General features: G+C 40.3%; 1 protein-coding gene across 3 annotated transcripts in view; it reads left to right on the top strand.

Moving 5' to 3' along the window:
• Positions 1-26,557, top strand: part of fam135b (family with sequence similarity 135 member B) — a 54,872-nt gene that overhangs the window by 12,193 nt on the left and 16,122 nt on the right. For all 3 annotated transcript variants that reach the window (XR_015849763.1, XM_088329001.1, XM_088329000.1), the window contains exons 3-12: positions 161-240; positions 11,724-11,863; positions 14,820-14,890; positions 14,959-15,132; positions 15,287-15,413; positions 21,551-21,710; positions 23,905-23,954; positions 24,089-24,244; positions 25,432-25,505; positions 25,569-25,705. Coding sequence is in view for 2 of the 3 variants with exons in the window: in XM_088329001.1 (XP_088185127.1) it covers positions 161-240; positions 11,724-11,863; positions 14,820-14,890; positions 14,959-15,132; positions 15,287-15,413; positions 21,551-21,710; positions 23,905-23,954; positions 24,089-24,244; positions 25,432-25,505; positions 25,569-25,705 (1,169 nt within the window). In the remaining variant the exon portion in view is untranslated. The remainder of the gene's footprint in view (positions 1-160; positions 241-11,723; positions 11,864-14,819; positions 14,891-14,958; positions 15,133-15,286; positions 15,414-21,550; positions 21,711-23,904; positions 23,955-24,088; positions 24,245-25,431; positions 25,506-25,568; positions 25,706-26,557) is intronic.

Here is a 26,557-nt window from a genome sequence, read left to right as displayed (position 1 = left end):
ATTCTTCATAATGCCATTTGCAGACAATTAAAACAACATTGGGTAATACATGGAAAAACAATGAAAAGTTGAACACATTGAATACAATAATTCATATCCATAAACATACAGATTTTATTCCATGGCATTTTTTAAACTTTTTAATATTTTTGCTTGTCAGGTTCTACCAGGTACGAGCCGGGCTGAAGGTGTCCCCTCGGGTGCTCCACAAGATAACAGTGACGACACAAGACAATTCAGGTGAGAGCCATTGATTCATTTGCAACTAATACAGGGTCTTTGACTGAGTAGAACTATACATACATCTTGAAACTAAAGTCCTGAAATGACGCAATTATTCAGTAATTAATACGTATTTAGGTCTTTTCTCAAGCCACAATATTGTGTGTATTCACCCAAATGCTTAAAGGGAAAATGTAAACTCTTAAGCGCCTCCTAGTACATTCATAAAAAACTTACATCGATCTCAATAATAAGCAAAAAAGCATGGCCAATCATATTGACTTGCATTATCTTGCCAAAGCAAATGCTCGTGACCCACTAAAACAGGTCTATGACCAATGTTCCCTCTAATTTTCCACGGGTCTGAGCGTTCACACAAAGTCTGTGAGCAATGCTTGAAACAGCAGTGAGCAACAGCAATCCCAAGTGCGGCAACTAATCCATTATCAAACATGTTCAAAACTTGGCATCAAGATTGCAAAGGTTGTACGGCCTACAGACGTCATTTGTTTTTAGAACAATTCTTTCACAAGATTTCCATTTCTTTTTTTTCCTAATATATTTTGTCGCATAATACTAACATTTTTGGGGGCTTATATCATACCTGTCAACATGTAGGGTTTTGCCGTACAAAGTATGTTTTTTATGCATTTTAAGACGAGCACGAAGTACAAGGAAATCTGTACGGAAAAACGCAAATTTGTCAATCGCATGCGTCCGACGCCTGGGGATTTCCCATCATGCATCATTCCGAAAAAAAAAAAGATATAGTGTACGATTATTTTGTATTTTGTACGGGAAAATACGACAGTTTGTACGGGCATGGAGCCGTCGAGGTTGACAGGTGTGTTATTTAGTCGGTTGCACGATACACAACTGTATTTAATCACATTTTTTAGTGGAAGTACAATGTTGGCAACAAGATTGACTTGGTATAATTGGAAATTATTTGAATGCAACACAAACTTTTTCTTCTTTTTCCTTGTTTTTTTCTATTTTTTTTGATTCCTTTAAAAAAATTTCATTGTGTCTATTTTTTCCTAGCTGTTACTTTTTTCTTTTTGTTCTCTATTTGCTTTTTTTACTTTTGTTTCTTTCTTTTCTTTTTTTCTGGCTTTTTTTCTGATTTTTTCCTTCTTTTTCTCTTCCTTTTGTATCTTTTTTTCTCAGCTTTTCACAACTTTTTCATTTTGGTGATTTTTTTCTTTTTTGTTCTATTCCCCCTTTCTTTAAGTCGTTTTGTGCATTATTTTACATAATATTTGGTCGTGTAGGGATGAAAGAAGCAAAAATAACCCGAAGTGCCGTTTGGGACCCGAAAGAGCCGGTTCCTTTTGGTGAGCCGAGCCAAAGAAGCCGGTTCTAGAAAAACTGATTTTACTCAACTTCATTCTACTTCGACCTTGACTTCAAAATACCGCATTTAGAACACAACGTCAGGGGAACCTGTGTATTTTTACCTTCATGCACTGTAACTTTGACTTAATTCGCTTCTTATTAGCAATTTCGAGCCCTGATTTTTGTGAGCGGGCTGGATTTTCTTGTGTGCGGAAAAGTTCTGGGCAGTGCCCAATTATGCACACACGCAGTTTAGAGGGAACATTGCGCTGGATAGATTTTCTTGTTTGCTAAGAATGTGCGGGGAGTGCGCGATTGGGCACGCCCGCAGCTTAGAGGGAACACTACCTATGACCCACTTTTGGGTCCTAACCCACCAGTTGAGAAACACTGCTTTAAGCAATATCAAAACAGAGAAATTCCACCTGATTTAATTGTTTTTGCTGATATTTCCTCTGAGGGCCAAAATGTGGACATTTTTTTACTAAATACTGACGCACATTTTATTACCCAAGCTGAAGAGAGAGTTCAGAGTCCTGAAAGCCTGATTGAAGAAGTTGTCCTTGGGCCTGCCTATTCTGGCTATGAGACTATGTAGTTTTTTTCCCTGACGGCAGGAGGTTAAAGAGGTTGTGAGGTCTGTGGGCGGGGTCACCTGCAATCGTGATGGCTTTGTGGGTGTGGCAGTAGTTCAAGATGTCCAGGATGGATGTGAGGGGACACCATTGACCTTTTCAGCTGTTCTTTCTATGTCGTGAACCAGAACAGGATCAGGACCCAATCGCATGACGTTCTTAAGTCTTTTACTTTACGGGAAATGGGAAGTCATGCACGTTAGGCAGCTGGTCTGGCGTGGAAAGACAGGCAAGACAGAGACCGACGAGATCGATTCCAATTGCCCGAGTTGATATCGGACAGATGGGGTCATACCGGACAGGACGGGACAGACAGGATAGATAACGAATCAGGATATCGAAAGTAAACAGGGGAAATTAGACGGGAACAAATATTGGAGAAAATAATAAACAGGACAAAAATAGACGGAAACAAAATTGGAAACCGAAATTAAACAGGACAAAATAAACAATACCGGACAGGAAATATCAACAGGATCAGAACCGTGCTGAAACCTACGTCTTGCGGGGCAGAAGCTTGTTGACGGACTGACAAACTAAGAGAGAGTGCACTGAGCTGTAAAAGACGGAAACCCAATCTGTTTTTTATCTTTGGTTACTTTTTTTCCTATTTTCTTTTCTTTTTTTATTGAAAACAAAGGAAAAAGAGGATTGAAAGGAATGGAAAATATTATAAAAGGAAATCAAATAAAAATGAAAAAAAAAAAAATTGACCTTGATGTCGACGGTCCGGCAGCAAATTGATAGCTTGTAGCACCCCTTTTCCGTTGCACTAAACAATACAGCGACATATAGTGGTCAGAAATTACACAATTAAAGGGTTAGGCTACATATTTGACATCTCGCTTTTTCTCTTGCTCAACCTGGAGCCTTACAATCTCCTTCTCCTGCAATCCAGGAAGCTGCTTCACCCGCAGTAATGATTCACAATAATAAGCTATTTTTAGCATCTCTGGACTGGCCAGTGTGTGCGTGTATGTGTGTGTGCGAGTGAGAGATGTGTGTGTGTGTGTGTGTGTGTGTGTGTGTGTATGATATTTTGAAGATCACTCTTTGCAAAATCTTTTTGGATTGTGTTAAAATATATTGTGCTAAAAGCAGCAGGCATTTTTGTGCGTTTGTTTGCGTAAGTGTAGCTTTATTATGCGTTGTTTATGTTAAGGGAAAATGCTGACTCGGATATAGACTCAAGAGGCGACTTTTTTCATTATTAGTTAATGGCTTGAGTGGAATTTTAAATAGCATCTTAAAGCTGCAAATCTCAGTGTTTGTTGAGAGGGAGAAAGAGAGATGTGTCATCCGCCTGTTTAGAAGGGGACACCTTGAACTGGTTGCTAGCCAGTCACATGGCACACAGAGACAGACAACTCACTCATTTACACGTAGGGACATTTTGGAACAAGTCAAGTCATGTTTATTTGTATAGCCCTTAATCACAAAGAGTCTCAAAGTGTTGCACAGACCACACATTGTTGCAAACCACAGACTATTATTACACCATCCCCTGATCTAAAACTTACATGAGGGCAAGGAAAAACTCAAAAACCTCAACATGAGGAAGATGAAGAAACCTTGAGAAGGGACTGCACATGAGTCATCCCCCCTTCCAGGATGACCAGGCTGCAATAGATGTTGCAGACATGCATGTTTTTGGAATGTGGGAGGAAACTGGAGTGCCCGGAGGAAACCCACGCAAACCTTTCAAGAACATGCAAACTCTTCCAGGAAGGCTGGTAGCTGGATTTGATTCCATGACCTCAGAACTTTGCCGCGGACACACTAACCACTCAGCCGCCGTGCCGCCCAGTCTTAATCATGTTATCTCGAATGCATTTTCTCCATGAATTGCATAATTCCGCATTGTTCGTAAGCTTTCTTTCATTACATTTCCCCTGGCTTTGTGGTTTCCAAATATTGTTTTATAATTAATCAAATAACCCATCACATTTCAGCCATTACTTGTTGCCAGGATTAGGAAGATGCCCGGAGGCCTTCATATGAGTTCTGTAGGCCCTAAGGCTTAAAAACAAATTTGATAAATATGTTGGTCGGGAATCTTTTTGAGTCAAAACTCCATAAAGGGCCATTTTGATTTTTATTTTTTTCTGGGGAAGGCCACACCATATTTAAGATTGAATTCAACAAAACGGCCAAACCCGCTCTCCAGACAAAGGACAATTCTTCAGCCCATTTTATTTCGCTCTGGCCTTTGATGATTTGATAAAATCTATGAAATAATAATGATGCCGGAGCATGTTTCCTATATCAATATATCATACCACTTAAAATTGGTCTCCCTCCCGCAGTTACTTAATAGTGTGGGGGTCATTTTCTGCCCTGAATAATGTTTGTCAATTCAAGGTACAAGCAAAGTTATTTTGTGAAAATGTAGCAAAATTCTGCAAACATATCAACATATTTACCTGCAGTGCAGACGGCGCTGGGCGAGTAAGAGTGGTGCGCGTAACTTATGTACCACTTTGATAGAGCCTAAGGTGTTTAAAGTTGTGGATTTTCATTTTAATGTGTTTCATTAATGAACATGGATTTTTTAAAATGAGCTTCCATATACATTATTTTTTAGCCAATTACAGTCAAACCTTGTTCTGTTGGTGTGACCACCTGACTGTAAAGCATATTTGAATTGTGTCCTATATTTACTGGACCAGTTTCTGATAGGAGTCAGAATGGTCTCGGCTTGGCACGGGCGTCAATGGGCCACACATGTAACAATACAAACGTTTTTGAGAAATTTCTATTTTGTCTCCGAGCCATATGTACTCATGAAAAGAGCCATAGGTTCCCGACCCCTGGTTTAGCCAATCAGATTTCAATTTGAAGAACCAGGACCTTCAAGAAGGCCTAAAGAACTGCCAACGGTTTCACAACTATGATAGCGGAGGGGAAGCAGAATATCCGTGTCCACTGTTTTTTTGTCCCAGGGACATTTTCAACTCTAAATCTAAATAAAACGTGTACTAAAAGCATGGCAGAACAAGCTGGACTTTCAGAATTAGCTTTGATGGCGATAGAGTAAAAATTAGCGACAGAGCTTTTTTTGCACAAATAAAAATGCTTTTTGGTGAGTGAAATGTATCTATAATCCTAGATATTATTGCAGTTTTTTACGTCTTAATAGTTTATTATATGTTTGGAACGCTACAAAAGCTTAACACACAATATTCAAGCTGGAGAACAATATTACACTTCAGGTAATTCATATTTCAGGAGCAGAAGAGAAGCACGCTGACATTCATTCCCCTTCACACGTTCACAAATCGCGCTCCCACAAAAAAAACTCGCTCGTCACGTTTTGTGGCTCTTTGATGCTTCAGGGATCGCCGGAATTATCAGGAGGGGGCCCCGCAGAGAAGGGCCGACTATAAGACCCAAACAGGCATGCCGTCTCTGTGGGACATTTTAAAAGCCTCGCAGCTGGTGCAGCCTGTGTGAAAATACCATTAGCTGCACGGTTGGCCACATTTTGCAGTGTAATCGAATATTTGTGAGGCTTTTTTGACTGCGCTCTTAATTTATTCGCCTTGATAATTGTGGTATGCATTCAGCTTGTAGTTTTTTCTTCACTTTTTGAAGCTAACTGCTGAAAAGGCTGAGACATTAACCACTTGCTAGCAAAAACAATAAATATACATGATTTTTAATTTTTTCTGTTATTGGATTGTATCAAACATTACTCTGGCCCATACCATTGGCATAATATCAAATTAGCCTAGTATCGAATATGTGGCGATTGCTTCCTAAAAGGGAACGTGTGTAATATTTAATGCCTCGTATTGGTTCATTTGGTAAAAAACAACTACATTGATTTGAATAAAAGGCAGAAGTACATGAACTATTAGTCCAATGTCATTTTTTTATAAATAGTCCTACGTCAAAAAATTTGTATTTCCTTTACATAGCAGAATCCATATTCACCGTATTCACCACCATGTTTGTCTGGCATATTGCTGCCACACTGTGCTCATATGGCAGTTTTGTTTTTCCGCATCAGACAATACAGTGCCATCTAGTGGTCAAATATTACACAATGTCCCTTTAAAGGGAAAGTGTGTTGTAATATATCATTATATTGACATCAATGTGTGCTAGAAGGCACAAGAAACACTAAAGACTATGGAGACCCAAAGTGACCAAACTGCATCATTTTTGTTCACATGTTATTGCCCAGACTTTGAAATATGTTTTTATGGCGAAAAAGCGCAAAATAACACGGAGTCACTTTACTGATACAAGTTTAAATATTGTGCAAAAAATGAGGATTTGTTAACCGAGTGGTATCGTGAAAGGTTTACATTTTTCAGCTTTGAAAGCCATGAATAAATTCCTTAAAGAAAAGTATTTCATGCACCACTCAAATTTAAAACTACCTGTACTGTACAATTGTTTTGTCACCAAGCAAGTCACAAAATCACATATTTTGAGTTTTCTACAATATAAACTCTTCTATTTTGGAAATATAATATACATTATACACACTCCGAAAGCCCATACTGAATTTCAGGATAGCCCCAAAACCAAACATGAATTTTGGATCACTTTCATATATCGTCAATTTAAAAACAACAACATAAATTTAGGTCATTTGATTTTTTTGCTTGCTTTGAAGGGACACTGTAATATTCGACCACTAGACGTTGCCGAATTGCATACAGCAACCAAAAACAAGTGCTGCAAAGCACAAAGAATAGAAACTACGGAGACCCAAAGTGACCAAACCACATTATTTTCTTCTCAAGGTTTTGCCCAGCCGTTTTGAAGTTTTTGGGTACCCGTAGTAGAAAGATGGTGAAACATCATATCAGTTTTCTCTAGGTGAATGCCATGTTTTTTTAAAATGAATACAGATTTCTTGACCTACAACTTTTAAAATCCACATATTTATATCATAGTTCAAGTAGTTTTGCTTGTTATTCAAATAGTATATATTTTTTCCATGCCTGATGGTATTTTTTAAGAATAGGAGTCCCTACATATTACACAAAGTCTCTTTAAGTGTTTACAAATCTTATATTTCAACCAAGTGTATCATGTCCAAATTAAAATAAACAAGTAATAGATATGGGGTTAAAATTCAACCATAACCTAAAAAAAGGACACACAGAAATATAAATGTACTACAGTAATGATTTATTTACAGTAATATCAGAGAAGCAATAAGTAAAAACCCCATCCGTGGTCTGCACCACTTATCCTCAGTAGGGTCGCAGGAGTGCTAGAGCCCATTCCAGTGGGCAGGGGACACCCTAAACTGGTTTCCAGCCAGTCGCAGCGCACATAGGGACAGACAACTCACTCGCTCATTCACTCCTAGGGACAATTTGTGAATTAACCTGACATGCATGTTTTTGGAATGTGAGAGGAAACCAGAGTGCACAGGGAGAACATGCAAACTCCAGAGGCGGCATTAGCTGGACTTAAACCCTTAACCTTTGCACTGTGAGGCTGCACGTTAACCATAAGTAAAACGAACCCAAAATAAATAAAATGAATACAAGTAAAAGACAGTACCTGCGACTGGCTGGCAACCAGGGCTCCAGCACCCCCGTGACCCTACTGAGGATGAGCGGTGCAGATAATGGATGAATGGCTAAAAGACAGTAAAAACAATACATGCAACAGCATCAAATAAGATTAAATCAAATAAAAGTGCCCTCGTACTACTGAGTATTAAAAGCAATACTGCTGAAATGCATTTTCAGCCAGGATTTGAAGAGGCCCAAGTCAGAAAAAGGACGCAACTTGACTGGGAGCTGTTTCCAGAGCCTGGGGCAAGCAACAGAAAAGGCTCAGTTTTGTCAAAACCCACACAGACGGAGGACCCGGACGCGTAACGTTTTCACACAAGCTTTATTTTACGGGAGCGGGGCAGTTATGCGCGTGAGCACAAACATCAGGGATTGCGGCGATTGCTGGGCGGAAGAAGCAAGACAGGGAAGTCAGAGGCAGACGAGATTGAGGCTGGACAGAGCAGATGGGATCAATACAGGACACCCGGGTAGATGCCGGACAGGACAGACGGGATCGATACCGGATACTGGGGCAAGATATCAGACAGGACGAGGCAGACGGCATCCATACCGGATTCTGGATACTGACGCGAGATATAGGACAGGATGAGACAGGCGGAATCGATACCAGACACCGGGGACTGTAGCAAGATATCGGATAGGACGAGACAGACTGGAACGATACCAGATACTGGAGACTTGAGCAAGATACCGGACAGGAGGAGACAGACGGAATCGATACTGGATACCTGATACACAAGCAGGATACCGGACAGAATCAAAAAACAGGTCTTGCAAGTGCAGAGGTTTGTTGACGGACTGACAAGGAGTGAATGAGAGTTTAAATAGGAGGGAATCAGGCAACGAGCCGCAGCTGGCGCCAAACGGGCAGGGCCAAGTGAGGGCTATAAGCAACCGTGACAGATTTATATTTTCACTTGGGCACTTCCAACACCAGTTGGTCCTCAAAACTCAGGATTGCGAATATTTAAAAGCTCAGAAAAAAAGATGGTGAAAAAACGTTAAGAGCTTTAAAAACAAACATTAAATGCTTAAAATCGATTCAAAAATATAAGCGCTCTTACATCTTTATTGTGTAATTTATAAAGAGGCTTACAAAAAAAGTTTCTTTGAGAAAAGGAACACATTACATTGAACACCTACAAGGAAAAAGGTTTTGAGTTTATACAGAATAAATACATTTTGTTGCGTATGTTAATTTAAATTGGCTCAGCAGGGATATAACATGCTCACCAGTCGCACATCAAAGCTTTACAGTATGAGCTTCCGTCTGCACACGTTCGGGGTGTTATCGCATCCTGCTCTTTAAAACTTGCTGAAAAGCCCCCAAGCTTTATTCATTGCGGGCCAGAAATAATCTTCTTACAAGCCCGGCTATACCACATCTGCAGTGCATTACAGTTTACGAATACTATACATCCAAAAGCATGTGTGTACGAGCGCCTCCCCGTCCTATCAATAAAACCCATAGAATTCTACACGGACAATGATCACTCTTCGTTCCAGTCTGACAGCGCGCCTTAGAATTCACGATGCGATCGCCTGCGGATGGTCATCATGAACCGTTTGGGTTGAGTGCTGGACGCAATCCGTCATACGCACGATGAGCTTGTCTGGGCCGGAATAACTGAAATGTCAAGCTTGCACTCTGTGAGGGATCACAGCAAGGGATTATTTCCTGCTAGAGCAGATTGTGAAGAAGTGCTGCATTCGTGAAGGAAAAGACTCCATGTTCTCTTATGCAAACTCATTTTAGCTCTTGCAGAGAATTGGACATTGCCCGTCGATCGTCAACACCATTTTTCAAAATTACTGTTAAAAAAATATTGTAGATTTTACCTTTTATTGCTTGTGAAGACTTAATCCCGTTACTCTCTTCAAAAATATATTCTATGTGTTTCGATTTTGACATTGTGCTCATTTTTGCTGTTGAGGAGTTAGGTACACATATATAATTTCCAGTCCGACTGCTAAGATTTTTTTTATCGACTTTAAAGGAGAAAAAAATTGACTCTGATTTATCTTAGAACATACAGTATATTTAACATGCGTGTTATGACCCGAACACCTTGAACATAAAGAAAATCAGAGGGCGTTTTAACATCACAAACAAATGTCAACTTGAATGAAAATATGCCCCTAATAAACGTAGAGTTACACAAATACAGAGAACCAGAAAAATACAAACAGGATTTATCATAGAAACACGTTTATTTTTGTGCTACACACCAACATCAAACTTATGTGTTATAACATTTTTCAAATGCAAAAATAGATTGGGCTGTTTTCATTTTTAAATGCAAATTGTTACAGGCATTCTTTAGTAAGATAAGTGTAGGGATTTTTCTAGCTTCAATTTTGAAAATCGTTAGGATTGAAACTAATTACTCTTTACTGCAATCAGTAAACTAATTTGCCTCGAGGGGTTGCTTGTGCTCCGCCATAAGTCTTTTTTTTCCCTGAAAGATGCTAGAATTTTTACAGTGATAGAAATTAAATTGTTATTACTTAAGTTCTTTTGAGTTCTGATATGAATTCAAATCCCAAGAAAATTAAATCAATGAACCAGTCCGATGGAAATAACAAACAATTTATGAACACATAGAATTCATGATAAGGAAAAAAAGGAGGGGGGGTTATGAGAGTTTTCAACCGCTGAAAGTTACTAGCACAAAAATAAAGTTTGCCGCTATAATGATAGATAGATAGATAGATAGATAGATAGATAGATAGATAGATAGATAGATAGATAGATAGATAGATAGATAGATAGATAGATAGATAGATAGATAGATAGATAGATAGATAGATAGATAGATAGATAGATAGATAGATAGATAGATAGATAGATAGATAGATAGATAGATAGATAGATAGATAGATAGATAGATAGATAGATAGATAGATAGATAGATAGATAGATAGATAGATAGATAGATAGATAGATAGATAGATAGATAGATAGATACTTTATTCATCCCCGCAGGGAAATAATGCTCGTCGAGATTCCCTTGTACAGAAAAAAAACACTCATTCCCAAGAACCAGCAAACATAGTTTTTCATTTGAAACCGTCCTCTTACATGTTGTTGCGGAGATATTTGGTCTCGTGCTCCGTTTGTCCCACGTGCTGACCTCAAGGCCGCAGGGCAGGCCTGCACGGCCACATCACATGCGGGGCAGTAGACAACAGAGCAAACTATCGATCAGTTCCTCTATACATGGGCCTGGGACCCTTGGCCTGATCATGCCTCCATGGGGGTGGTCTTAGATATCTGATCATGCCCATGGGCGTGGTCCTAGATATCTGATACTCACAGTGTTGGGTCATTGAAGTTGCTAAAATTGTGACAAAGCCAAAGGACTGTTCTGTACTTGGGAATGCCCCTAAAAATCTACATAATTACGTAAGGTGAGGACATTATTCTATCACTACATGGCCTTGGATGATTTAATTATATTCAAAACTTCATGTTTTTTAAATTTCATTATGGTACATGTTGAATTAGTACGTTTGGAAAAAGTCCAAAAGGGGACAACGTCGTTACATCAATTCCTAAGTTCTGAGTCAATTTTGTGCTGGGCTGATTTGCTCCACATAAGTCACGGTGTGTTATTAAAACCACGAGAAAATAATCTTAGGGCGTGTGCAGCTCCTTGAAATCGTTGAAAAAGCTTGAATTCTAATGTTTTTTCAAGAATTGAAAAATGCTTTAACTTGGTGTGAAGTACTTACAGGGAATCTACTTTTGTGTATCATAAACCGTGTATTACCATTATTATTATTATCATTATTATTCATTTATTATACAATAGACCAGTTTCTGAAGCACTACATTGCAAATATGTAATGCCTATTCAACCCCTTTTCCTTTTTAAGTCCCTACTAAATGATATACCCCGGAGTGCCATACAATGTGTCACAGCGTTGATATATATGATAATAAATGCAATTCAATTCAATGGTATTGGCACTGCAGGCGAATGCAGCTTTAGCTCCCCGGGGGTGTACGACAGTGCTGTGTTCAGCCGGATATTCCAGATCCTTTACAGGAACGAGGACATCATCGTCAACGATAGCATGCTCTTCAAAGTGCATCTGCTGCTGGACGGGGAGCGGGTGAGTCACACCGATGACATTTTCGGGCCTTCGCCTGCTTCATTGCATGTTGGCAAATCCTTTGTGGGTTCATCTCGGTGGGGATGTCACACTATTGAGATGCACCAGGTTGGCACCACAGATTGAAAACGTTTTTACACTCATCACTCGGTTATAGAGGTTAATGGGAGCAGAACCCCCAGCGAAAAGTGAAAATCTGTGAAATAGCCATGTACCTTCATAAATGCCCTCAAAGGTGTAACTTACATCGAGATGACCGACTGAGCGTATACGCCCATAATAAAACAATAGCTACGGATCAACAAATAAAATCACAGAATCACAGTCGAATGAATGGTCTTTATTGTCATTACACAAAAGTACACCGAAGTTGGAGGGTGCAGATGGAGAAAGTTATCGAGCCAGCAGATTTCTTCTTGGCTCTTTGAGTCAAAAGTAGACCAGCATTTTCCAAGCCGGTGGCTCCAGCAGAAACATAGGGAGAAATACAATCAGAGAGGTAAGAGGTTTGCAAGTCCATGCCAACTTTGTATGTTAATAACATAACCTTATAGTCACGTATTAAACAAGCATAGAGCCAGTGCAAGTAGCTAAAATTGGAGTGATATAGTCAAAAGTCTCGCTGCCACATTTTGAACCAGCTGCAAATATGTGATGCTAGACCTCGGGAGACCATAGAGCAATGCATTACACTAATCAAGCAGAGAAGTAGAAAACGGATGAATTATAATCTCAGCATTTGATTTTCATGCCGTCGGGCGATTCAAAGCAGTATTATGAAGGTGGAAGAAAACTATTCTAGTAATAGTTTTCACATGTAACTGAATCAACAGATTAGACTCACCGAGATTGTTGACTGAGTCACTCCGAGTGATGTTATATTTGCCAAGGTTCAGAACAGTGTTTGGGAACAAGAGACGATAATGAGCTGGCCTAACAATCAATTTAAGTGACATTCATCTTTGTATCTCAATAAGGAAGGCCTCCACAACTTAACGGATGAGTTGCTTCCAGTGGCAGATACCTGTATGCTTTCCACGTTCATAATCATATTACTGGCTTATAGTGATTTCCATTGAGTATTAATTTACCAACAAGTTTACTTTTTACGTGAGACCCAAGTGTATATAGAGTTGTCTGATGCCTTCCCAAGCCTTCCCAAAGGCTCCTGGCTCATTAACCTTTCCGGAGGTTATCGGTTGCTCGTATCCGGCGTGGACAAAAATAGCCGCCCGACTGGCCGATGCGCGATGAGCGGACGCTCGATGAGGGCATCGATACCAGAGAGCAAAGATCGCCGCGTTTGCTGTTGTTGGAGGCGGCGGAGATGAGAGTGTGTGAATTCATTAAAATTGCCCGCCTTGCTCTCAACCTTCAAACACTCCATTAGCCGGTCCGCTGCACTTTCATTCTGGTTTGTTTTATGTGCTGTGATGGGCACCTTTGAATCTACAGCACTTACTTTGCATGACATTAGAAGTAGTAAGACATTTTTATTTTTCGCTGGAAAATACAAATTAAAGAATTGGACACATCTTTTTCTTTATAACTAAATATGTTCTAGGGAAAATCTGAAATTGAAGTCTCACAAAAATAAATGAGCAACAGAGTGACAGAATTGAGATACTTGACAAAACACAGTGTGTCAGCATTAAGCTGTTATGCTTCACACTGCTAGTTATCAGTCAGAGTCCTTGGTTGGGTCCAACCTCCTAATTCTGCGACTTTGGACACTTGGATTTTATAAAATCTGGCTCTCTCTTTAAACAGGTTTGAGGAGCAGACAAAAAAGCAATGGGGAATCCAACAAACACATTGGATTAAGAAAAAAATGTGTTGTAGCCTAATCTATAACAATTTAATGCTCACCTTTTTTGTTTGACCTCTCACTTTCTTTAAAAAAGTGCTTATCTACTGGTATGACTTCAGGACCCTCCATCTGACCCTAATTACTAGCCGAGTAAAATACAACAATAAGTAATACTATTCCCTTAATGGTCAATTAGCTGCATTTTTTACGAGATTCAAGGCAACTATGGTAGCAATTGAATCTGCAGGGCATTAACCCCATTTACTGTTAAGAACTGTGATTGACCCTCAGGTATTATTATTTTTTTAGAATGATATTTCCAAAGCAAAGGCCCGTGACCCACTGAAAACAGGGTCCACGACACAAAAGTGGGTTCCAACCCCATAGTTGAGAAACACTGCTTTAAACCTAAGTGAAAGCCCAACTACTTGAGAAATCCCGAGTATAACTCATGATTTGATTGACACTGCGTTTAGTAGACATATGGAGATAATACATCAATATTTTTTTAACTTTGAGAACAGGAGAGGACTGTACAAAAAAAACTTCACAATTCCGTATTTTAAATATGTTTTAAAAGCCCTACCCCGAAACCTAGATACTCTATTAAATCAGATCCACACTAAGAAGTGTTGAAATCAGAAAAAAGCTTGATTATTGGCCAAAGTGATGATAAAGACAGTGCATAACAGACAAAATAATGAACAACAGTGATGTATGATGGTCTGAGTAAAAAACTGGCATCCTGTGCAGGTATTGCAGGTGTCAACTATTGAAAACAAATTAAACTTATCACCAAGTCTACAGGACTCAACACTAGATAGTTTTTGGTTGATTCAATCTACCTTTTTGATTCACATTCCATAAAGCAGAATTGGAAAATTGATTTTGAAGTTCTACATATAGACAGTTAAAGTTTATTTAAAATAATGATGGAAGAAGGTTGTATTTGTGACTTTATTTCGGAGATACTTCTAAGCTACCAAACAGGATTTAGCCCTGTACCGTCCCCCCCGGGTTTTGATAAAAACAGTTCTAAAGAATAGCGAAACTAAAATTTAAATTAATACTGGAGCTATTTCTGTCCTGATAGTCGCTTGAGTCTTAGCGGAGGTCCGTAATCTTTGACTGTCCTTTTTTGTGCAGTTGGAGGAGGCCCTCAACGAAGTGGACTTCCAACTGAAGCTGGATCTTCACTTCACTGACAACGAGCAACAGTAGGTGTACGGGTGAAAAAAAATAGATATTTTGGTTGTGATCTAAAACAAACAACGATTTTTTCCAGATTGTCCGAAATCGTGTCCGTCCCGTTGATCAGCAGCCGCACCCTCAACCTTCATTTCCACCCGGAGAGGGGCTTGCACCATCACGTTCCCGTCATGTTCGACTATTTCCACCTGTCGGTTATTTCGGTGTCCGTCCACGCTTCGCTGGTTGCCTTGCATCAGCCTCTGATCAGGTAACACAAAGGCAGATGTTTGAGCATTCGCATGCGTTTCAAGACGCACAACGGTTCTTTTGATGTAGTCATCTTGTGATAGGCTTCGTTTAGCATTCACAGACCTATCAGCCGAGCATTGTGACTAGTTTTTGATCCCATCTCCTGTGTACAGCTTTGCCCGCACAGGTAAAGGCACTTGGATGGGTAAAAGTTCCCCAGATGGCACCAGTGATCCAGCTGCTGTCTCTGTGGAAAACCTTGTGTTCGGTGCTGGGTACTGCAAGCCTGTCCTCTCCGAGGTATGAATTCCACCTCTTGGATGCATCTAATTGCCGGAATTGCTCTATTGAAACTTGAAATCTGATTACTAATGCCAATTTAAGGGCTTAACGGAACTGATGAGTGGAAAAACAGACATTTAAAGATTTGTTTTAATTTGTTGCGTTGATATATTCATTTTTCACTTGTTTTTTTATATTTCAGTCCATTTGTTCAGGCTTTGTGGGATCTGAACCATTGGCTTGATGGTAACAGTTTGAAAATGTGGTTCCCTGAGTGTAATGAGTACATCAGGATGTGTTTAGCTTTGCTGATGTAGCAAGAGCTGGCAATGTCCTCCGGCTGGGCAGCGGGAAGCCGGTCATCTTTTGGGACAAGTCTGCTTAGAAAGTGACAAGGAAGACAACATACTGGCAAGGACCCAATTGGACGGAGTACTAGTAAGGGAAGGGGACGAGTTGTGATAGGACGGGGAAAACTTTGGAAATTAAAGACGAGGGAAAATTAAACCTGGGATTGAGTGACGAAACATAGTAAGGTTGAGAGAAACAAGAGAGTATTAAAGAGGGAACCTACAGAGAAACAGGAATCCAAGTGCACGGTCGAAAAAAATGATTTCCGTACTGTTTTCAGCCCCACCACACAAACTGCGTTTCTCCTCTACCGAACATCCAAATTTTAAAACCCGCATCCCGTCGTCCTTTATACGTCAATGTCTCCATTGTAAATCTTAATGAGCGGCCCCCCCTTCGCCTCCCCCCACCCAAGGCTGGTTGCTTTAATAAGCTCCTGAAAAGGAGGAAAGGGTGGGGTGTGTGTGCTGGTGTGATATCTTCGTTTGATCCCGGTAATGAGTTCTGCACGCTAGCGCCACGTAGCACGTAGCTGCAGGTGAAAAGCTTCCTATTTTTTCCTTTTTTTTCCGCAAACATCACCGTTGAGTGAATGTTTTCATTGCTTAGAATGTCAGCATTTACCTTGAAGTGCGGTTACTTTTTCAACTACGTTTTTCCTCAAGTTTATTACTGCTTGATTTAAGGCGCTTATGGATAGTGTTCAGCGTGTAACTAAAGAAAATATTTACAGTTGCTAGTTACTTCGTTTATAAATTATTTCAGCTACCCTCCAGACTACTGACACCAGCAAGTACCTCATTAATCTGAAAGTAACTATCTAGTCAAAAACTACCTTGGTGGGGACCAAATCACATTAACCCAGCCCCTGTTGACACAACTGCCAAGATTAATGTTCCAAATGTACTTGCATATACGCCTAAACCACATTTAATCCAACCACCTTACACTGATTTAGGATAGACTCATAATGAAATAAATTGAAAAATAACATGTACACCAACTGGTCAATGCAGATAGCCCTTTTTAGCATTTCTTAGCATGTGCAATTTCAAAGCTTGCAAACAAACTCTTTGCCGAGACACTCCATAACCGTGTTTCTCTCTGGGCTTCAAATCACTCAAAGATCTCCTCCATTTCAATCTTTACCCTAAATAATGTTCTGTATTTATGAAGAAGAGGTGTAACGTAGTATTGCACCAAATAGTAAGGACAGTAATGTTACCAGATTATATTAATAACGCTTTACAGTTCTTGTAAACAAGAAAAGTAATTTGGTTCATGCTCCTTAGTCCTAACACAGCTAATGGTTCATTACCATACATTTTCATCCCTCCTCCAAAAAATGGAATGAAGGCAACCTTTTTCAGTAAAAATAAAAACAGTTTTTAGTGTAATGACTAGTTCAAACAAAAACAAAACGTTTTTTTTTGTGAGTCATTCTTCACTGTACAGCCTCACTCAGTTAAAGAAAAGTATGAAAGTCAAAAGACAGATGTTCCTTCCGGGATTTCTGATACTAGCACCACAACGATTACAGAGCGTATGCAGGTATGATGATAGGGCCAGAGAATCAACTTGCCTGAGGTAAATTATAGTGTGTCCACAAATACTCCAGGCATGAGACGTTATGCAATGTTGTTTCTTGTTTTTTTAAGCCGGAATAGCAATAACAGTTTCCATAATGGCTTGTCCACTTTTTAGCTGGATGTTTCTGGCCTGGTAAAATAACACAAAATAGTACACAGATAAGTATGGTAAAATGTATTTATTTCAAGGCAGTTATCAGTGCATGAGAAGTCAGGTACCAGGGCAACAGCATCTAGAAGACCAGAGGAGACAATCCTGATCTAAGAAGCAGTCTTAGTGTTATGCAAGTGAATCCAAGCAGCGGACAGAACCGCCCAAGTGGTCACCAGGCAATCTTGTGATCCAGATGGTCAAGCAGGGATTCGCAACACTTAAAAACAAGGAGATGAGACAATGGTGCTTGGGATGTAACAAGGAAGACAACTTATTAGCAAGGAACCAAGGGGATGGAGTACTATTGAAAGGGAAGAGGACGTGTTGTGATAGGAGGAAAATATGTGCCGGATTTAAGACAAGTGAAAATTGAACCTGACAGCTGCCAAAAAAGAGATAGGAGAGAAATAAAAAGGGAGCCTTCTGAGAAACAGGAACCTGTATGCAGTTTTGTGACAAGATATTACCTACTATCAACAAATCAGTTGTGGGGCATGATTTCAACCAAAGCACCGCCAAAATCAGGTATTTGCAGTATCCGGTCAAGGCTAGTGGTTCTGATAAAATCAAATTTATTGACGACTGATGTCAACTGACTTTTCTTGCTTCCAAATATTTGTGTAGAGATGGTAGGTTATGAAGATAAAGGCTGAGAGGATGAGTAGTTTCTTTTAAGGTTGTATTCACCGAATATCCTGGGCACAAGTGGGTTGCAGACAATGGCTGCTGACAAATTCTGGAGTGCAAAGACAACATGGCTCCAATCATCCTTATTCTAAATGGGTAGTCCAGAGGATGTAGCTTAAACTTAAAGGGACATTGTGTTTTTTTTGTGGCCACCCGTTTTGAAAAACACAATGTTGATTTCAATAATAAGCATACATGAACCATTATATAAACATGCATTTTTTTCTAATACATTCACTAAATCTGTTATTATTTATTTGTTTAACATAACATGAAGACCCAAAAATCATTTTACAAATAAAAACACCAAAATGAAGCACACTTTTATGTAAATCTGTGGTTATGTTCGCCCTAACGATTTTTGGTTGATTTGTTCTCCATAAGCCCCGCCCACTTCCCCACGCGCTGCCTAACATTCGCTCCTGGTGACACCCAATGAAATACGTCAGGGGTGTCCAAAGTTTGTGTTTGTGTTAGCTGAAAATATGTGAGGGCTGAATGTTTAGCATAACATCCTTTGAACAAACTTTAATACATACTGTATACCCAACATGACAGTAGTTGGTGATCAGTGTTGCAACCTCATAGCTCGCCTTTGTGGCATTTTCATTTGACTGGTAGGGTTTTGTGAACAAGTGCCGCTGTGCCGTCAAAACAAACAGTTGCTTCACCTTTTAACGGTATTTTTTGCAGTCAGGTTTTTGTAGTCAGCATGTTTCGTCTGGCAGGTCCTTTTACAGTGGCTTGGGAAACTATTTGGCCCATTTGAACTTTGTGACCTTTTGCCACATTTCAGACTTCAAACATCAAGATATAAAATTGTAAATTCATTTGAAGAATCAACAATAAGTGGGACACAATCATGAAGTGGAACATACTTTATTGGATATTTCAAACTTTTTTAACAAATAAAAAACAAAAAGTGGGTGTACAAAATTATTCAGCCCCATTCAGTTAATACTTTGTAGCGCCACCTTTTGCTGTGATTACAGCTGCAAGTCACTTGGAGTATGTCTCTATCAGTTTTGCTCATCAAGAAACTGATATTTTTGCCCATTCCTCCTCGTAAAACAGCTCGAGCTCAGTGAGGTTGGATGGAAAGCCTTTGTGAACAGCAGTTTTCAGTTCTTTTCACAGATTCTCAATTAGATTGAGGTCTGGACTTTGACTTGACTTTGACTTAAAATGTTTTGTGGTGAACCATTCAATTGATGCTTTTGCTTTTGCTTTATGTTTTGGGTTATTGTCTTGTTGGAAGACAAATCTCCAGCCCAGTCTCAGGTCTTTTGCGGACTCCATCAGATTTTCTTCCAGAATGGTCCTGTATTTGGCTCCATCCATCTTCCTATCAATTTCAACCATCTTCTCTGTCCCTGTTGAAGAAAAGCAGGCCCAAACCATGACACTGCCACTGTTTAACTGTGGGGATGGTGTGTTGAGGGTAATGAGCTGTGCTGCTTTTACGCCAAACATAACGTCTTGCATTGTTGCCAAAAAATTAAAGTTTGGTCTCATCTGACCAGAGCACCTTCTTCCATATGTTTTGTGTGTCTCCCACACACTTGGCTTGTGGCGAACTTTAAACAACACTTTTTATGGATATCTTGAAGAAATGGCTTTCTTCTTGTAACTCTTTCATAAAGGCCAGATTTGTGCAGTATACGACTGATTGTTGTCCTATGGATGGATTCTCCCACCTCAGCTGTAGACCTCTGCAGTTCATCCAGAGTGATCATGGGCCTCTTGGCTGCATCTATGATCAGTTTTCTCTTTGTATGAGTTTAGGGGACAACTCGATCTTGGTAGATTTGCAGTGGCACTTATTGTTGATGCTTCACAAGAAATTTCAGTTTAATGCTTTTATATTTGAACTCTAAAATGTGGCAAAATGTCATTAAGTTCAAGGGGGTCAAATAGTTTCCCAACCCACTGTATATTTTATCATATTAAAACAGCCACAGTTTTTTGGCAAATTAGGCAGAAGCATTTGTTTTGGATTTCGGTGAAAACATACTCCAATTTTCTCGTGTCCTTAATCAACATCCCTCAGAGTCCACTGTCTTTTTTATTTACAGCCATACTAGAAATTTTCACAGAAAACCAGGGGTAAGGTGGTTAAAGGGGTATCATCATTTGGTAAAATGTTTTTTTTTTTTGTACAAATCTATTTGATACTGCGGGCCTGATATTATTGATTTTATGACAGAGGTTGTGGGGCCAGTAAATATTTAGTCACGGACTGTAACTTTTGGACATGCCTGAAATATAAGCATATAACGTATACCCCCTGATTTGAGTATTTTATTTTATAGTTGTAAAATCGCCCTGGTAGCGAGTATATACAGTAGGGAGAATACCTACATGAGCAGAAATTCAGGATTCTCGTACTCTGTGCTTGAGACAGCACCACTATGAATCTATTCGGATGTCTATGTCTCATCTCATCTCATTAGCTGCACCGCTTATCCTCAGTAGGGTCGCGGGAGTGCTGGAGCCCATCCCAGCAATCATCAGGCAGTGGGCAGGGGACACCCTGAACAGGTTGCCAGCCAATCGCAGAGCACACAGGGACAGACAACTCGCTCGCACATACACACCTAGGGACAATTTGGACTGGCCAATCCACCTGAAATGCATGTCTTTGGAATGTGGGAGGAAACCGGAGTGCCCGGAGGAAACCCACGCAAGCAGGGGGAAGACATACAAACTCCGCACAAGTCCGGTAGCTGGATTTTAACCCACACAGGAGGTTCCCAAGACCTTAGAACTGTGCCGCACGCGCGCTAACCACTGCGCCGCTGTGCTGCCCAGATGTCTATGTATTTAGATTTAAACATTCCCACTTGTTTACACTATCAATGTATTTGTGTGGCAATATTAGTGATGCTGAAATATTTAATAGTTAGAGAACATTGTAGCTCCATGTAGTATTAGTGGGTGCGTTAATATATTTGATAATGGCAGTACTCGCTATCAAGAAGTCTGGTGGTTTGGAGAGGAATAACACCCAAAGGTGTTTTGTATTTCTGAAGTGGTTTCCTCACCCGGGGTCAAAAACAAGGCTACTTTTTATGGTGTTTCATTACTACATAAGCCCTAATGCGTCTTTACGGCTGAACTCAAGGACCATTCTCTATTCCTTTCATATTTGATGTTCCTTGTCACTACCTTGACTTTGCCAATGGCCACATTTAACACAAGGTCAGTCAATGGCCGTCAGAAGCATTTTACGTAAGGCTATAAAGTTCAAGTATAAGTTCAAGTACGAGGTTAGGGCGAGTACTAGGGTGGGGTCTTTTTTTAAAAGGGGGAACGCTGACCTAACCTAAAACATAACTGGCTGACATTTCTTTGCTCTGTTCTTTGCTCTCCAGGGGAGCTTTTATGTGCCCAGTGAGGACTGCTTGCAGAGAGCTCACACATGGCACAGAAGACTTTGTCGCCTCCTGCTGGCTGCGCAGGGAAGTCTCAGCAGCTATTGCACGTCACTGTGGAAGGAAATTCCGCAGCTAAAACAGATCCCGGAGGACACAGGTGAGCAGATAGTCAACATGAGTCAAAATTAAAGGGACAGTGTGTATTATTTAGCTCCCCATTAAGGCTCTGGTACATTTCTTTTACTTTCTGCACTTTATTTGATGTCATTTGTAGTAAATACATTCCTACCTTAAAAGCATCCTGGAGTGGAATCTCCACCGCCAGGCTGTACCTGCCCAAGACACACCACAGAAAGTTGTGCCTCTATGGTGTTTTAGGGCCGCATAAACTGCCAGTGTTAAAAATAGAATTGTGTGTTTTGGTCACTTTGAATCTGCGCAGTTTGTATTCTTCCTTGTGTTTGTATCACTCGTTTCTCAGTTGAACTACTGCGACATCTAGCAGTCAAACAAAACACACTGGCCCTTTAAAAACAAACATTTCAAGTTTATTCAAGTATTCAGAAATAATACATGTATTTTTGTCGTATTGTCATGTTTTTTCTTTTGTTTCTCAATAAAAACAATATATTTTTACAAATGTAAGGTCAAGTCATGTTTATTCGTACAGCCCTTAATCACACAAAGTCTCAAAGGGCTGTAACAGACTACATATATTTCAGTAGTTTAGTAGAGATTTAAAACCTTTTACATCGTTTTCAATCTTAAATTTGAGTCTTTACGGCTGAGCAGACTTGCAAAATGTGGGGTGTCCGCTGGCTTCTTTAGGCAATGTTCACTGGCTTCAAAGGTAAAGGACCTGCATTTGACCTGCACATTTTGGCTGGAAAGCAACTCAAATGTCTTTTTCAGAGGGATTGGGTCGCATTGTTTTTAAGTGATAGTTTAACTCATTTGGTTTCGTGCAGAAAGAGACTTTTGTTCGTCTCTTTCCCCCGTCACTTTTTGCCCATCTCAGTATTCGTGTTATATAGTTTATCATGGGGTCACCTGATGACCTGCGACACTTTGTGTCTAGACTTCACACTTAAACACTGCCACTGAGAACGCCACTGGACGAGACAGGCTGCATCGAGATTGGATATTGGAGACTGGAGCAAGATACATAAACAGACGGGATGGATACAGAATACTGGCGGCTGGATGAAGATATTGGACAGGATGAGACAGACGGGGTTGATACCGTATACTGGAGACTGGTGCGAGATACCGGACAAGACGAGACAGGTGGGATCGAGATTGGATATTGGAGACTGGAGCAAGATTCTGGACAGGAGGATACAGACGGGATGGATACCGGATACTGGAGACTGGTGCAAGATACCGGACAAGACTAGACAGGCGGGAGCGATGTCGGATCCTGGAGACTGGAGCAAGATACCGGGCAGGAGGAGACTGACGAGATTGATATCAGATACTGGAGATGGGAGCAACATACCGGACAGGACGAGAATGACGGGTCAATAGCTGACACTGGAGCAAGATGCTGGACAGGACGAGACAGGCGGGATCAATATCGGATACTGGAGACGGGAGCAACATACCGGACAGGACGAGAATGACGGGTCAATACCTGACACTGGAGCAAGATACCGGACAGTACGAGACAGGTGGGATCGATATCGGATATTGGAGACTGGAGCAAGATACCGGACAAGACTAGACAGGTGGGATCGATATCGGATACTGGAGACTGGAGCAAGATACCGGGCAGGAGGAGACGGACGGGATTGATATCGGATACTGGAGACGGAAGCAACATACCGGACAGGAGGAGAATGACAGGTCAATACCTGACACTGGAGCAAGATACCGTACAGGACGAGACAGGCGGGATCAATACCGGATACTGGATACACAAGCAAGAAACCGGACAGAGTCTAAACACAAGCCTTGCAAGTGCAGAGGATCGTTGACGGACTGACAAGGAGTGAATGAGAGCACTGATTTTAAATGGAAGTGAAGGCAATGGCCCGCAGCTGGCGCCAAACGGACGGGGCCAAGTGAGGGCAACGGTGACAAAATATGCCCTTGACAGAGCCACTGCATTAGGGTCCAGTGGAGGAAAATAGTACTAAAAAGACTTTGAAAGCGTGTGATACTAAAACATAAACGATTCCTTGCTACGTCAAATACAAATTCAGTTTAAAATTTTCTCAAGTTAACTGTTGCTTGATGACTGTATTCTTAAGTCCTCCTTTAAACTCATCAGATTTCACCCTGGACCAATTATATAAAGCATAAAACTGCTCTAACACCTTATTTCTTCTTTCCAATGCTTGCTTTTTCAGAAGTCCTGCTTGTCGAAGAGACCCTAAATCAGCTCACCATAGAGTTGCAGGTATATTAAACATACGCGACCGTAATATGTAATTTTTTTTATGTTAAGCCAGAGGGTTTGTCATAAACCATACAACCGAATATGACACTTGTATATCCTTTTATATCCTGAAACCAACCCGTGTTGGTGCTCAGTTGCAGGAGAGCGGCGAGAAGGTGGCCGAGCAGATCAGCCGTGATGTGGGCCGCCTTTGCGGCCAGCTGAGCGCCCTTTGGGGACACTTCTTGGAGGCGGCTGTACATAACCCTCGAGTTCTGTCTTACTTGGCTCAGGAGCACCACACCCTCAGGGTGAGAAGCTCATTCCTCATAATTTCATTGCCTGATTTCAAAATTTGCATCTGTTGATAATTGGTTTTGTTTTGCATCTTAATTTCAGTTTCCCTGGGATACGGCAAACAATTATATTAGCATTTTTTTTAATCGTTGGGGCATTTACAATGTTTACAAAAGGGACCGGCTTCTTTACTTATATGTTGAATTACCCGGGAAGTTTTGCGAAACCAAGATGAAGGATTAAGCCGGAATGGTTATTTTTTGGCTAAATTTAGTCTCATTCCAGTTGTATGAAAGCTGGTTAAATTTAGCTTAGCTGTGGTACTTTGGTAATTCATTCTCTACATCAGGGGTCACCGATCTTTTTTAAGCTAAGAGCTACTTTTTGTTTCTAATTAGAGCAAAGGGCATCCAGTGTGATGCGCATTTCTAAAATAACAGCTTATAATGTTATTACTATGTAATTACCAGGTTCGTTTTTGAAAGTTAGGTCAAATGGACCCAGTCAGCCACACAAAAATCACAATGACACAGCACTGGTGAGCTATTTTTAAAACAAGTCAGCTGGGCAACTCCGATGTCCTTAAAGGGGAACCTTAGTGCCCGCGGGCACCATGTTGGAGTCCCCTGTTCCACAGCTAGCCTGCTCCAGACCAATCTAACAGCCAGGCTAAGATCATACCCAGAGATATATTTGGCACTTCTTCTGTCAATTGTGTGAAAAAAATGTGGTTCATAACATTTAGATGGACTTTCTTTATGTTGTTTTATTTTACTTATCCTGCAATGGAATTTTAGATATAGGCTCATTGAACTATGTTGGCTGCACTAGTCTTTTTATAGTCATTAATGTGAGGCAATTATTGCCCTCAGGCCATGCACTTCATTGCTATGCCACTTAAGTATGCTTGTGTAATTGCCATCAGAGCTTTGATGGATCTGTATGTTATTGCTGTTTTCGAGATGATAATAATTACATAAAAACCTTGCAAAGATAGCATTTAACAAGAGTGAAGTAGTATAGATAGGTCACATTTGGAAAAATCTGTTCCCTCCTGAAAGAGATAGTTTTTATTTTTATGACATAAAATGAAGAGATCGATAACTGTTGAATAATTATGTTTAATTTAATTAGGCAACCTAATTCAAGGAAAGGTTTTAAAAATGTTCCTACAAAAATCTGTGCGTTTGATTTTCTGAAGGTGAGGAGGTTTTCGGAGGCTTACTTCTTCACCGAGCACCCAAAAGAGACATCTCTTACATTTCAAGAGGAGCTGTGAGTACAGAAACCGCAAAAAGGCGCTTGGTTGAGCACTTATTCATAATTTCATGTCCCAAGAATCAACAAACAGGCGCAGATTGCAGCAGACGTCCGATGTTCGGAATACTTGTCCAAAATGCCGCCGCTACCAGTTGAGTGCCTGGACATTGATGGAGACTGGAACAGCCTTCCTATCATCTTTGAGGACCGATACGGTAACTTCTATCAAACTGGCTAAATCTTATTAGTAGTCCCGACAAAGCATTGAACGAAATTAACCAAGCAAATTCCACACTATTTCATTAATGATGATTTATCACCATTTCTAAATGCCTATTTGTGCTGGTTACAGTTATTTTCAAGAGGGAAATCTTCATGTTTAACTCATGGCTCCAGATCCCTTGGCTACCTGGGTCTTAGGGTCACTACTTCATATTGTGTGTCTAGTACTTGTTTCCATAATTATCAGTAGCAGGAGAAGCCTACTGATCGGACTCATATACAGTAACTTCATCATATGGTCACCGTTCTTTTTTCGGTGCAAAGTGTCATCCCGCTTTTTAGAGATGAGTGGGACTTCAGCATTGATGGACAGGATGTTTCTGTGACAATGCTGATACTAAATCCTAAAACACTTTGTTTCGAATTTATTAATAACATTCAAATCTATATGGCATTCTTTATTTAACCCCTTAGCGTTCCTAGGGCTCACTGGCGGGCGGTCAGACAGTTGAGAGACAGAGTTGTGTCTTCACCGTGTCACCAGTCCCTGAAAATATGTCATACCACACATCATTGGAAAGCTTAAACTCTTGGGATTCAAGATAGACTCATCACAGAAACATCCCGATCAGTCTGAAACGAGATACCTGAAAACGATTAAGCCGGTGTAATCACCCAAAAGTCTTGTAATATTCTGGTCTGGTTATATTCACAAGGGTCCAGCGGATCCAACCATGTAAAATATTTACTCTGAAACCAGCGATGATGCCGACAGATAAAAAAAATAAATGGATCCGCCTGATAGCATTCCTGATTTGTTTGACGATTTTTGTTGTAAAAACTCC

Source organism: Urocampus carinirostris, chromosome 2 (assembly GCF_059441175.1).
Source record: "Urocampus carinirostris isolate Australia breed hairy pipefish chromosome 2, RoL_Ucar_1.0, whole genome shotgun sequence".
Classification (NCBI taxonomy): domain Eukaryota; kingdom Metazoa; phylum Chordata; class Actinopteri; order Syngnathiformes; family Syngnathidae; genus Urocampus; species Urocampus carinirostris.
The sequence above is the reverse complement of the archived record's forward strand: the minus strand, read 5'-3'. Positions and strand labels throughout refer to the sequence as shown.